Source organism: Hylobates moloch, unplaced genomic scaffold, assembly GCF_009828535.3.
Source record: "Hylobates moloch isolate HMO894 unplaced genomic scaffold, HMol_V3 SCAFFOLD_14, whole genome shotgun sequence".
NCBI classification, from domain to species: Eukaryota; Metazoa; Chordata; class Mammalia; order Primates; family Hylobatidae; genus Hylobates; species Hylobates moloch.
Genome location: NW_026652289.1, coordinates 53,800,175 through 53,814,371, shown reverse-complemented (window position 1 = coordinate 53,814,371; position 14,197 = coordinate 53,800,175). Strand labels below are relative to the sequence as shown.

At 55.7% G+C, this 14,197-nt stretch overlaps 1 protein-coding gene across 1 annotated transcript; it reads left to right on the top strand.

Annotated features, from left to right (window-relative positions):
* Positions 1-1,347: 1,347 nt before the first annotated feature.
* Positions 1,348-13,953, top strand: LMAN1L (lectin, mannose binding 1 like). Its single transcript, XM_032174935.1, is given in 16 exon segments — positions 1,348-1,430; positions 1,432-1,514; positions 4,682-4,836; positions 4,952-5,059; positions 5,157-5,215; positions 6,972-7,071; positions 7,401-7,521; positions 8,293-8,321; positions 8,324-8,356; positions 8,892-9,024; positions 9,333-9,484; positions 10,087-10,158; positions 10,856-10,923; positions 11,769-11,892; positions 12,566-12,693; positions 13,685-13,953. Coding segments are annotated over 16 exon segments (1,578 nt in total). The 3' UTR covers positions 13,815-13,953.
* The last annotated feature ends 244 nt before the right edge of the window (positions 13,954-14,197 follow it).

Sequence of the window (14,197 nt, the reverse complement as noted above, 5' to 3'; positions counted from 1 at the left end):
GCACGGTGGCTCACACCTGTAATCCCAGCACTTTGGGAGGCTGAGTCAGGCAGATCACGAGGTCAAGAGATCGAGACCATTCTGGTTAACAAGGTGAAATCCCATCTCTACTAAAAAATACAAAAAATTAGCCAGGCATGGTGGCGGGCGCCTATAGTCCCAGCTACTTGGGAGGCTGAGGCAGAAGAATGGTGTGAACCCGGGAGGCAGAGCTTGCAGTGAGCCAAGATCACGCCACTGCACTCCAGCCCAGGCGACAGAGCAAGACTCTGTCTCAAAAGATAAATAAATAAAATAAAAAATAAAAAACATAACCACAATACCATATTAGTCCTTAATTTTTTTTTTTTTTTGAGATGGATTTTCGCTCTTGTCACCCAGGCTGGAGGGCAATGGTGCAATCTCCGCTCACTGCAACCTCTGCCTCCCAGGTTCAAGTGATTCTCCTGCCTCAGCCTCCCAAGTAGCTGGGATTACAGGCATGCACCACCACGCCTGGCTAATTTTTTGTATTTTTTTTTAGTAGAGACGGGGTTTCACCATGTTGGCCAGGCTGGTCTCGAACTCCTGACCTCAGGTGATCCACCCACCTTGGGCTCCCAAGGTGCTAGGATTACAGGCGTGAGCCATGGTGCCCAGCCCTAAAAGTTTTAACAATTCCTCAATATAGTAAAATATCCATTGTTCAAAAATATCCATTGTTCAAATTTCCCCAATATCTTTTTTTTTTCCCAGTTGGGTTAAAATTTGGCTCCAAACAAGGTCTGCACGTTGCGTTTTTGTGCTGTCTCTAAAGACTCCCTTTCTTTTTTTCATGTAATGCTTTTGTTGAGGAAACCAGGCTGCTTGGAAGGATGAGCCTGGGGGAATGAGGGAGAGGGAGAGAGGGAGCAGGGAGGAGAGAAGGATGGGTGTCCAGATAGACGTGCCATCCATGCTGGGGGACACAGGCAGAATGTGGAGGCCTGTCTCCCTAACTGGGAGGGGAGGCCAGGGCTGCTGAAGGGTGGGGCCCAACCCTGGGCACCCCCCCCTTCCCCCCTGCCGCATCCAACTGCTGGAAGTGATGGAAGACAGAAAGATGGCCTGAGTCAGGAGCAGGGGCAGAGCTCAGGTTGTTGAGGGGTCCCGCTGCCCACGTCAGACTGGAGGTGAGGGACGGGCGGGGCCTGACAGCAGGCCTGGAAGGAACAGGATGTCTATGCTAGAGAGGGAGGGAGAGGACAGTGCCAAAACCCAGCTCCTGGCCAGTCCCCAGCTCCTCCCTGCCTGGCCCTATCCCAGGATCCCCTCTCTGGCCTCCCAGCTATGATCTACCCCGGGGCTCAGACATCAGGCGCCTTCACAATGCCGGTGGTCAGTGGTCCAGGTCCCTTGTTCTGCCTTCTCCTCCTGCTCCTGGACCTCCACAGCCCTGAGACGGGGCGTCCTCAGGTTTGAGTACAAGCTCAGCTTCAAAGACCCAAGGCTGGCATTGCCTGGGGCTGGAATACCCTTCTGGAGCCATCATGGAGGTGAGGGGCAAGGGTGGGGACCAGCCATGCCCAGGTCCCTCAAAGTGCTGGAGGGGCTGTGACTTGGTGGGGAGTGGGTCTGTCACAGCCATCCTCTGTCCAGGGTGGGGCAAGGCCTGGGACAGTGCCAGGCACCCCAGGACCCCTTCCAGGCTTGTTTCCTGCTCCACCCCCTCAACACCCCCTACCTCTGCCCAGGCTGTTTCTCCTCTGCCTCTCTGCTTCCCTGCCCCAGGACTTCTCTCTTCTCCTCTGCCTCTCCTTGGACCCCTGCCCTTCCTCTGCCTCTGACCTGTGAACACACAGACATATGCTCACACACTAAGTCCCAGGCACACAGAAGGCAATGTGGACCAGCACAAACCTCCACTCTCCCAGCTCCATCCCGGTGGGCCTGTGGCTGGCCATGAGAACTGGGGGCTACCTGGAGGGAAGCATCCTCATCCCAGGCGAGTGGGCACCAGCCCTTCCCTGTATGTGTGTTGTGGGTGGAAGCAGGCAAGAGAGCATCTTAGCCCATAGGTTTGTGTTCAGGGACTTCCAAACCCAGACCTACAAAGAGTGTGTCTTCTACCAGATCTTGTTCCAAAAAGGATTTGTGATGATGGAACTACATGATAGAGGGGAACTTACTTACATTAGGAGTGAGCAAGTAACAATGAGGATTAGAGTGGAGCATGAAATAGTCTAGGAGCATGGCTTCCAAAACATATGCTGTGAGGTCTGTTCACCTCAGAGTTGGGCCATGGATTTAATTCTGAGCCTCTTAGCAGGCAAAGCAAAGATAGAAAGCAGATCGGCTGTGGATTTCTGTCTATAAAATGTGAGTTCTTGGTCAGGCACAGTGGCTCACACCTGTAATGCCAACACTTTGGGAGGCCAAGGCGGGTGAATCACGAGGTCAAGAGATCGAAACCATCCTGGCCAAAATGGTGAAACCCCGTCTCTACTAAAAATACAAAAATTAGCTGGGTGTGGTGGCACACGCCTGTAGTCCCAGCTCCTCAGGAGGCTGAGTCAGGAGAATTGCTTGAACCTGGGAGGCCAAGGTTGCAGTGAGCTGAGATCCCGCCATTGCACTCCAGCCTGGGCACAGAGCCAGACTCTGTCTCAAAAAAAAAAAAAAAAAAAAGATGTGAGTTCTGAGAAATGGCACGATTCCTAACTAAAGCCAGGACAAAATATCCCCCTTTTTTTTTTTTTTTTTTTTTTTTTTCAGATGGAGTTTCACTCTTGTTGTTGCCCAGGCTGGAGTGCAGTGGCGTGATCTTGGCTCACTGCAACCTCCACCTCCCAGATTCAAGCGATTCTCCCGCCTCAGCCTCCTGAGTAGCTGGGACTACAGGTGCGTGCCACCACACGCAGCTAATTTTTGTTTTTTTTGTTTTTTTTGTTTTTTTTTTTGAGACGGAGTCTCGTTCTGTTGCCCAGGCTGGAGTGCAGTGGTGTGATCTTGGCTCACTGAAAGCTCCATCTCCCAGGTTCATGCCATTCTACTGCCTCAGCCTCCCAAGTAGCTGGGACTACAGGTGCCTGCCACCATGCCCAGTTAATTTTTTGTACTTTTAGTAGAGATGGGGTTTCACCTTGTTAGCCAGGATGGTTTCGATCTCCTGATCTCTTGATCCGCCCGCCTGGGCCTCCCAAAGTGCTGGGATTACAGGCAAGCCACTGCGCCCAGCATAATTTTTGTATTTTTTAAGTAGAGACGGGGTTTCACTATGTTGGCCAGGCTGGTCTCGAACTCCTGACCTCAGATGATCCACCCGCCTCGGCTTCCCAAAGTGCTGGGATTATAGGTGTGAGCCACCACGCCCGGCCCAAAATATCCCTTTAAGATGATAGGCCCTGTCAGTAGGGTTTCTTCCAGTCCTCCATAGAGACACAGGAGGTAACAAAAAAGTGGGCTGTTTCTCACAGCACCAAGCTGGGCCCTGCCTCAGGACCAGGATGGCAAAGCTTATACAACACTAGCTGCTGTGTGCCTTGCCAAGTCTGGGTGTCACAGATCATGTGAGGGAGCAGAGGCACCCTTTCCAAGATCACCCAGTGATGTGTGCATTGTCTATTCATTCATTCGTTCACCCTGATGCTCCTCTGTGCCCAGCCCAGAGATACCGGGCAGAGTCAGGCTGAAGGAGCCCGTGGTCTGGGGCAAGGTCTCACCCACAGGCCTCGTAAGGCTGAAAGCCTTCTGCAAGGATTTCAGAGGCAGTGACAGCTTCCAGAGGCCTTGGGACTTGTGGCCTTGCAGCTCTGAGCCTCCCTACCCCCATCCCTGGCCTTTATAGAGCAAACAGGCTGGATTAGCAGCCTCCAGAACATCCTGGCAGAGTCTGGGCCCTGGGCCAGGTTCCAGGCTGGCAGGTTGGAGGGTGGGGAGCGAGCTGGAGTAGGGCCTCTGAGTTCCCTGCCCCCAGTTCCTGCCAAGACTGCCTCAGTTTCTCTCCCATTCCTTCTTCCTACCATGCAGGGCTCCTTCCTCCCCACCCCACCGCCGCCAGTGACAATTCTCACACACACACTCCATCCTGCACTCTTTCATCGCCGTCCTGTGGGCCGGTTCTCACCTCCGCACCTTTGCTTTCCTGCTTTCTTCACCTTGGAATGCCCCGTAGGTCCTGTCCACCAGGAAACTCTGGCCTCATTTGGCCACAGCCTAGAGTCTTGGGCCTTCTTGCAGTTACTCCCTCCTAAAGTGCTCTCCTGTGTTCTGTGGTCTCAGGCACTTCCTTTTTTGTCACAAGGCCTCAGTTTCCTCATCTGAGAAATGGGAAGAGTTAGACACAAATCTCTCTCATGGTGGAAAAAGCTTGCGCTTTGGAGTCATACGGAGCTGAATTCCATTCAATCCACTTAGTTCCTTAACTTTTCTGAGCCTCACTTTCCTCATCTGTTAGATGGGGTCTTATAAAAACAGACAATACACACTGCGGTGAGGCTTCACTGACGACGTGGATGGTGCTGGCATTCATTGCCCTCCCCAGCAAAGGCCCCTCCAGCTGTGCTGGGCTCTGACTCCTGCTTCCCTGGCTGGCCGGTTATTTAATGGCAGGCCTTGGCATTGTCTCCTCCTCTTCCGGGAGCCCAGCCCGGGCCAGTGAGAGAGAGTGAAGGGGGAGCTGGGGTATAGTGGGGCCTGGGGCTTGAGCTGCCCTGGTCCACAGACGCCATCCTGGGCCTGGAGGAAGTGCGGCTGACGCCATCCCTGAAGAACCGGAGTGGCGCCGTGTGGAGCAGGGCCTCAGTCCTCTTCTCTGCCTGGGAAGTAGAGGTGTAGATGAGGGTGACGGGACTGGGGCGCCGGGGAGCCCAGGGCATAGTGAGTGTCCTCTCCCAGAGCTGACAGAGTGGGGTGGGTCAGGGAGGCGGGTGATGAGCCCCGGGATCCCAGTATCCCACACGGTTCCCTGAGCTGAGGGGCTGGGGACCTGCAGGCCGTGTGGTACACCCGGGGCAGGGGCCATGTAGGCTCTGTCACTGGCGGGCTGGCCTCGTGGGACGGCATCGGGATCTTCTTTGACTCCTCGGCAGAGGATACTCAGGTGCCTAGTGGTCTCCTGCCTGCCAGCCCGCCTGCCCGCCCACACCCTCCCCCTCCCGCCATGCCCGCGGCTCAGGCTGCTTCTCACCTCCCTGCAGAACAGTCCTGCCATCCGTTTGCTGGCCAGCGATGGGCACATCCCCTCTGAGCAGCCTGGGTAAGGGCCTGTCTGGACTGACCACTCACCTCCATTTTTGCATTGGAAGGGGCCCATCCCCCCTATCCAAGCCCCAGCCCCAGCCTCCACCAGCGGAGGGCCCACCCTCCCGGGGCCGCCATCCTTGCTGGACTCCCTCACTCAGCTGAAATCCACCCCGCTGAGGCTTGATTCCTTCGACCCAGCAGCCCCAGGTGAAATGACAAAGGCTGGGGCCTGTGATGAGTATCGGCTCATAACAATTAGAGTAATTGCCTGCATTTATGGAGTGAGTTGACTATATGCCAGGCACAGCACCAAGCCCTTCTCATTTATTGTCTTAGTTAACCCTCATAACATTGTTACCAGGTCTTTCCAATTACCGTCCTCATTTTAGAGATGGGAACACTGGGGTTTGGAGAGATGAGATGGCTTGCCCAAGGTCACACAGCTCGGGGCACAAACCCAGGTGGCTGCTCTGGTGCTGGCTTCTCCCCTGCCCTGTGCTGCCTCCCTCTTGGCGGAAGGCGGCACTGTCAGACGCTCTGCTGTGAGTAGCCAGAGGTGTCCAGAGACACTCAGCGTTTAACACTCTTCTCCTGACTCTCCAGAGCCTGCTGAGCCGACCCATCAGGGAGGCAGCCTGGTCACATTGTCCTTGGCTGCCGGGACATGTCCAGGTCATCCGTCCTGAGTCAGCTGCCTTCTGAGCCCTGGCAGCTGGGAGAGGCAAGGGAAGCCAGAGGCACTGGGGACTTGGAGTTTAAAAGAAGGAGGAGGGAGAGGCCAGGCACAGTGGCTCATGCCTGTAATCCCAGCATTTTGGGAGGCTGAGGCGGGCTAATCACCTGAGGTCAGGAGTTTCAGACCAGCCTGGCCAACATGGTGAAACCCTGTCTCTACTAAAAATTAATAAAATTAGCCGGGTATGGTGGCGAGCACCTGTAATCCCAGCTACTCAGGAGGCTGAGGCAGGAGAACCGCTCGAACCCAGGGGGCAAAGGTTGCAGTGAGCCGAGATCATGCCACTGCACTCCAGCCGGGGCAACAGAGCAAGACTCCGTCTCAGAAAAAAAAAAAAAAAAAGAGAGAGAGAGAGAAGAAGGAGGGAGGTAACGGTGATAGGACGAAGGTGATAGGTGGGTCGGGGGGATGGAGGGCAAAAACTGCATTGTTGGTCCAGGCCTTTGTCCCCTTAAGGAAGGGCCACAAGGAGGCCCCGGCCCCTTCTGTAAATCCAAGTCCCAACACTCCGTCAGGCAGGGCTTGCTTCCCCTGCCCCTCTCTCTTCTGCCAAGGGAGCAGGCTACAACAAGGGAGACTCAAGCTAGACAAGGTACATGTCCCATGCCAGCTCGCCCAGCAGTAAGGGAGGTGGCACAGCAAATCTGGGCAGAGTGGCTTCTGGGACTGCCCTCACTGTCCAGGCCTTGAGTCCTGTATATCCTGGCTGGATTCCAACAGCCCACAAGGGCCAGGCATGGTGGCTCACACCTGTAATCCCAGCACTTTGGGAGCCAAGACAGGCGGATCACTTGAGGTCAGGAGTTTGAGTCCAGCCTGACCAACAATGTGAAACTCCATCTGTACTAAAAATACAAAAATTAGCCGGGCATGGTAGTGCATGCCTGTAGTCTCAGCTACTTGGGAGGCTGAGGTGGGAGGATCACTTGAGCCCAGCAGGCAGAGGTTGCAATGAGCCACAACTGCACCATTGCACTCCAGTCTAGGCAGCGACTCTTTCTCAAAAACAAACAAATGAACAAACTGCCCACAGGGATGGAGCCAGCCGAGTGCTGGGCTCCTGTCATCGGGACTTCCGGAACCGGCCACACCCCTTCAGAGCACGGATCACCTACTAGGGGCAGAGGCTGCGCGTGAGTCACCCTTCCTGCTTCTGACAGGGCTCTGAGTTACAGAGCTGCTATGTATGCGTGCCCACGGCCCCAACACACTAGTGCCTGTGACACCACGTGAGGTCCCTGGCACACACGGGGCAACATCTATGGGATCCTCCATCCCTACACAGAATCCTAAGTCACCCAGAGCACATACGTGTAAGGGCTCACGTGAGACCAGGAGTGCGGGTCACCTCCATGCCATTCTGATACCAAGCCCTAGGGCCACCTGCCCTCCCATGTCCAGGGGAGCCAGGGAGTCAGAGGTAGGGACACCCCCCACTGCTCACTCCCTCTGTGTCCCTCAGGTGTCCTTGAACAGTGGCCTCACTCCCAGTGGTCCAGATGAGTTCTGCGTGGATGTGGGGCCCCTGCTTTTGGTCCCTGGAGGTTTCTTTGGGGTCTCAGCAGCCACCGGCACCCTGGCAGGTGAGGATCCCACCGGGCAGGTAAGAGCAGAAGGGCAGTGATGAATGAATCACCCTCAGCACACCTTCTAAAGAGCACTGGGGTGGTGTCAGCCACTTCACCACGTGACCTGGGCCTCCATGACCCTTGGGAGAAGTCATGTCTGCCTTGAGACTTGCAAGTCTCAAATGGGATAAAACAAGAGAAGCTTTGATTTCAGTGCTGGCCACATAAGTGCCCCTAGCTGGGAGCTTCGGAACAAGTGGAAGACAGACAGCAAGGAGGGACATTTAGGAAAATGGAGCAAAGAGATGTGACGCCATGGAGAGTCCATGGAGGGTCCCACAGTGGGAAAGCCGAGGGCAACCACAGCGTGGGAGTCCTTGAATGCCAGGACTTGGGTCTGGTTTCTGAGGAGGAGAGTGACATGGTCAGAGCTATGCTGGAAAGGTGGCCACTGTGCAGTTGCTACTACCAGTAGCAGCTGTGCTCTGGGGGCCTGAGAGTGTCAGTTGGTCTGCTGCCATGGCTCTAGCCCAGGATGTTTTGGGATCGTCCAGTTCTGCCACAGGGGCCTGCCTCTGACTGAGTGTGAGGTTCAACCCTCACCACCCACCCATCTACCTGTCAACCCTCACACCTTTCCTATGAAGTGAGCAAGACAAGCATCAGACGGTGGCCCAAAGTCACCCCTCTTGCCTCGGTGGGATATCATGGCAGTGAGGGTGAAGGCTGAGCGAGGGGGCTGCTGGGTGGAGGGGTCTTACTTCTCCTTCATCTGTCCCTTTCCAGATGATCATGACGTCCTGTCCTTCCTGACCTCCTGACCTTCAGCCTGAGTGAGCCCGGGCCAGAGGTGACACCAGCCCTGGCCTACCTGGGAATGGCAGCCCGGGGACCCTGCCCTCACCCATGTCATGGTGCCCTCAGACCTGCCATTCCAGCCCTTACCTCCACCTGGCCTCTGAGCTCTGCTCAGGCCAGACCTTGTGCAGGGCAGTGCTGCGGGCCAGGCCCAGTCTGCAAGGCCTTGCAGGCTGGCTGGCTCAGGCTGTGACATTACAATTCAGAGCGATCAGTGTCAGGTCTCAAAAGGCACAGGTGGCTGTGGGAGCACAGAGGAGGGGTCCCAACCAGCCAGGGGGTCAAGGAAGGCTGCCTGGAGGAGATGAGCTTAAAGGAGCAGCGGATCAGCACATACAGGCTTGAGGCCACAGCAGGGAGGGAAGATGGTGGGGATCTGAGTGAAGGCAGAACTCAGAGGGCTGGAAACTGCAGGGCCAGATGGCCAGGGAGGAAGGCTGGGCTCGTGGGGAAGCCTGTGGGAAGGCTCCCCTCGCCTCTGGATCTCCCATGGGTTTGGGGCCCGACTTTCTGTCTTCCTCGCCTAGATTCCCCCTCAGCCCTTCCTGGAGATGCAGCAGCTCCACCTGGCAAGGCAGCTGGAAGGGCTGCGGGCAAGGCTGGGCTTGGGCACCAGGGAGGATGTAACTCCAAAGTCAGACTCTGAAGCTTAAGGAGAAGGTAGGGACCGAGAGAGCGGGCAGGTGGCGCCCATCTGAGTGTCACAGCATCCTCCATCCTTATGACCAGGAGTCCTTTAATCAGTAAGGAAACTGAGGCCTGAGGAGGCCACATCTAAGCAGGCCTTGGGCCCAAGTGTTCTGTCCTTATCCCCACCTTACCACTCAGACTCATTTTCCAGGAGAGGGTCTTGGCGGCAGCAGCCACACCTTCTGGCACCCCTCTCCAAGAAGCCCCCCCAAAGATAAGATAGGCTGTGTTACCCCACCATGGCTGGCTGCCCATCCCAGCTCTGCCCTAATCCCCAGGGGAAAGGCTCTTTGACCTGGAGGAGATGCTGGGCAGACACAGCCGGATCCTGCAGGCTCTGTGGGGTCTCTCCCAGCAGCTGGTCCAGGCTGAGAGACAATGGAAGAAGCAGCTGGGGCCCCCAGGCCAAGCCAGGCCTGACCGAGGCTGGGTGAGAAGCCCCACAAGCATCCAAGGCTCCACCTGCGGGCCTGAAAGAGGAGCAAGCACTGTAGTCAGCAACTAGTCTCTCCTAAGGCCTGGAGGGAAAGGAGGGCAGAGATGAAATGCTGCAGGTCACAGGATGGGGCAGGGCAGCATGCAGGATGGCATCTCTGCACAAGCAAATGCGCACGGGGCTGGGGCTGAGGCTGGGGCTGGGGAGAGGAGATGCCAGATATTTGGACTCGGCTCTGTAGATGAATGACAGAAATAGACTAGGTGCTAATTTGCATGTAGCTTCACATGCGATTTGCATAGGGCTTGCTTAATGCTCAGTTGCACCAGAAGCCTCATTTCATCTCCATTGCCATCTGGCTCCTCCCCCAGGGAGTCATGCCTTGGGTCATGCCCAGCCTGGGGGCCTGAGAGTTAAACTCAGCCAAGGTGTTAGATACTGGGCAGAGGAGGCCAGCAGCTCTTGTGGGCTTTGCTGGGCTCTGACAGCTCGAGGTTTTAATCTTGTGTCAGAGCAGCTTAGGCTGGGCTGCTAGTGTGGGGAAGAGGAGAGGGGACTTATACTCTAGGGCCAGGCCTCTCTGATCCTACCCCCAGGCCCTGGACGCTTCCTGCCAGATTCCATCCACCCCAGGGAGGGGTGGCCACCTCTCCATGTCACTCAATAAGGCAAGGACCCAACCACTGAGTGTTGACCAGCACTGGCCCCAGCTTGGCTGGTGCCCTGGGCGAACCGGGACAGAGAGGACTAGGCTGGGCCTCTGCCTCCTTCAGGGGACAGAACCACTTTTAGAAGGCAGAGGTATTTTGGCTTGGTGTGGTGGCTCACACCTGTAATCTTAGCACTTTGGGAGTCCAAGGCAGGCAGATCACGAGGTCAAAAGATCGAGACCATCCTGGCCAACATGGTAAAACCCCGTCTCTACTAAAAATACAAAAATTAGCTGGGCGTGGTGGCATGCGTCTGTAGTCCCAGCTACTCGGGAGGCTGAGGCAGAAGAATCGCTTGAACCCGGGAGGCAGAGGTAGCGGTGAGCTGAGATTATGCCACTGCACTCCAGCCTGGCCGCAGAGCAAGACTCCATCTCAAATAAATAAATAAGATGGGAGAGGTATTTTGAGAAAACCCTGAAGTGGCCACTGTTGGGAGGAAACAACCACCCCTGGGGAGAGGGGTGTGAGTGGAGGGGGAATGGGGAAGCCCTTATGGATGAGGTCAGAGAAACACAGTGCGTCCAAATAAGGAGGCCCTGGTAATCTGGGAAGGCCTCTGGAAGGAAGAGGCTGCAGTGCCACTGGGAAGGTGGGCTCTGAGAAGAGAGGGGCTATGTCCTGGGCCCTAGACAAGAGGCTGCCCCTCCTGCAGGACTCTGCCAAGGTCGGTGCCCTGCTCCACGGACAGTGGACTCTGCTCCAGGCCCTGCAAGAGATGAGGTAAGGGACTGGGTGAGGACCCCTCCACCACCTTGTTTCTCTGCCTGAAGTTCCTCCATTAGCCCTTCATTCCTTCCATCATTTCCTGAGCACCCAGCACACAGCCTGTCAATTGGAAGGGCTGGGGGTGGAGTTAGGTTTGTTGAGTTGATTTGAATTTAATTGAATCAAGTTTAATGTTTTGCAACTCCTAGTTGAAAAGCAATTCTCTCCCAGAGAAGCCCATCATGAAGGCCCCTCAGACACTCCCACCCTCAGGAAGGTTAAGAAATCTGAGCATTCCTTCAATGGCAGCTTCTGGGATGAGGGGCATTTTGATGGGGGCTCTTGGAGAGGGAGCACAGCCAAGATCAGACCAGTTGGAGGAGGCAGTCCCTGACTTGTTTTTGTGCCCCCATTAACTTCCTGGTATCCCACTCTAGGCCGGGCCGCTGGAGCCCTGGGGGCTGGGGGAGTCCTGGGGATGTTGTGGAGGAGGCATGCATCCCAGCCTGAAGCCTAAAGCCCCACTGTACACACACAGCTAGATGCCTAGGGTTGGGGGTGGAGAGGCACCTAGATGAGAAGAAGGAAAGGAGTTAAATCCCCAGGGGCTGGGGATGGAAGGCAGAGCAGGGGAGCCTGGGGTTGACACAGATAGCTTTAGGGAGATCTTTATCTGAGCTAAAGTCTCAGGATCTAGAAGAAGGTTGGAGGTGAAAAGACCAGCCCCCAAGAAGGGGCCCCATGGATGGTACCTGTTCTCCATCCATGTGCTGCCCCTGGGGAGATGGGAAATGATTAGGCCATTTGGGTGGAAGCAGAAGAGGTAATGGTCATCTTACTTGGTTTCCACCCCCGATTAGGGATGCAGCTGTCCGCATGGCTGCAGAAGCCCAGGTCTCCCACCTGCCTATGGGCACTGAGCATCGTTTCTTAGAGCTGGACCACATCCTGGGCCTCCTGCAGAAGGAGCTTCGGGGCCCGGCGGTGAGGGGGAAGCAGTGGGGAGCATGGGGTCCCCAACCTTGACATCTGGGCTCAGCCACCCTTCTTCCAGCACTTCAGCAGCCCCAAGCCCTCCTGCCTTTGCCCTCCCCTCCCAGGACTGCTGGCAAGCACATCTGTGCCTGCGTCAGTGTCTGTGTGTGCGTGCATACGTGCCAGCACACATCTCATCTTTTCTCTGTCCTCTTTCCTCTCTGGAGAGTCCCACAGACTCAGCACCAGCAGGGCCCTGGATACCCCTCGATCCAATATCCAATGAGCAGAGGGGAAATGGGGTGGGCTGTGTCCAAGATCATTCAGAGTCCAGTGGTGGAGTCAGCGCTTCCCCATGCCCTGTCCCATCCTCGTTCCCTCGCCCTCACCCTGCTCACCCTGTCTTTGGCTCTCTACTTCTCTCTTTCTCTTCTCTTGAAACCTGGGCCCCTTGATGATCCCAGGCCCCAGGCCTTCCCAGCTGTTCCCACAGATGCAGCCATGGGAGCTGGGGTGGGGGAGGCAGCTTTGTACACTGCCCCCTCTCCAAGTTCCCTGGATGAGAGCCAGGACGCCCCAAGCCTGGGGAAAGGAAACGGAGCATGCACATGGCCTAGATTCCAGGTCCCCCGCTCCTTCTGGGTAAGAAGCTAAGCTAGGACCTTAGACTTTCCCCTTTCAGAAGGCAGCGGCCAAGGCCCCCCGCCCACCTGGCCAGCCCCCAAGGGCCTCCTCGTGCCTCCAGCCTGGCATCTTCCTGTTCTTCCTCCTCATTCAGACTGTAGGCTTCTTCGGCTACGTGCACTTCAGGTGGGCCACCCTGTGAGCAGGACTTCCCACAGCACTGGCATCTCTTGGTTCTCAGCTATAGCCATTGGATTTAGGAGAGGGGACACTTCAGCCCAGAGGGGACTTGCCCAGTCCCCAAATCACAAAGAGCACAGTGCAGGATAGGGCCCATTCTCTCACCAAGCACTACTGACCACCTGCTTGGCCCCCAGCCCCATCTGGGTCCTGCTGTCACGGAGCTCACTCACACAGGTCTAACTGACCCTGTGTAGTCAATGCTTTGATGTCAGGAAGCTGAGGGGCTACGAGAGTGCAGGAGAACACACTTGACCCCCCTTGGTTAGGGAATCAACCTGGAAGGGACATTTGATATGGTCATTAAGGTGACTAGGAGTTTTCCACCCTGACAAGATAGGTAAAGGCATAGAGGCAGAGGGAACAGCATGAGAAAAGGTAGGGAGGCATGAGAAAAACATATTTTAGAGAAAAAGTGGCAAGTTCAGTAGTGTTGGAGCAAGGGCAGGACCATTTTGTGAAATTGGGCAAAGAGATCTGAAAAAGTGAGAGGAGGTCACTAGTTTTGCTTGGCGTGTGTTTGAATGAACGTGCACCATTTAGAGATGTGGGGTGTGCTAAAGGCCTCAGCAATGAGACTGACAATCTTTGCTGGTGGAATTTCAAGACAAGAAGAGTCCGTGTGGGCTGGGATGGTCCTGGAGGAGGAGTAAAATGAGCTAAGCTTTAAAAAGCACAAGGTGGAAATGCTCACAGGCTTCAGCACATGCACAGGAGTGCAGTGGTGGCAATCAGCCTGGAGCCACTGGGACAGACCTTACATGCCGGGCGGGGGGAAGCGTGGACCATATGCAGCAGGCCAAAGGAGCCACAGAAAGTCCAAGAAAGGGGAGGTTGTGGTGCAGTGAGTGTAGCGAGGTAAGCATGAGAGTCTTGGTTTTTCAAAAGCCCATAAAGGAGAGACGTAAGTAACCTGTAACCTTCTCTCTGGCAGCAGGCAGGAGCTGAACAAGAGCCTTCAGGAGTGTCTGTCCACAGGCAGCCTTCCTCTGGGTCCTGCACCACACACCCCCAGGGCCCCGGGGATTCTGAGGAGGCAGCCTCTCCCGGCCAGCATGCCTGCCTGACCCACCTCAGAGCCTGCTTTGCATCACTGGGAAGCAGGCAGTGTCTTGGGCGGGGGCTTGATCAGTATCCTCTCCGTCTGGGTGCCCAGCTCCCACCCACACCTGAGCTTTTGGCATGCTCCCACCTTATTAAAGGTTATTTCCCTCTCCCCATGCTGTGATATGCTGGTCTTCTTTCCAGCCTCACCTTAATCTCTGTGAAGTAGCTACTCAGCTACTTCTGAGTAGCTGGCTGGGAGTGTACTCCAAGCAGGCAAGGAAGCCAAGGCCTGGCTTATCCTCCAAAAGACCGGATACCCCACAGGCTTTGAACCCTCGGCTATGGAGGGAAAGACAGCCATGACTGTATATAATTCTGTCCTCAAATTCACCCATAACAGAGA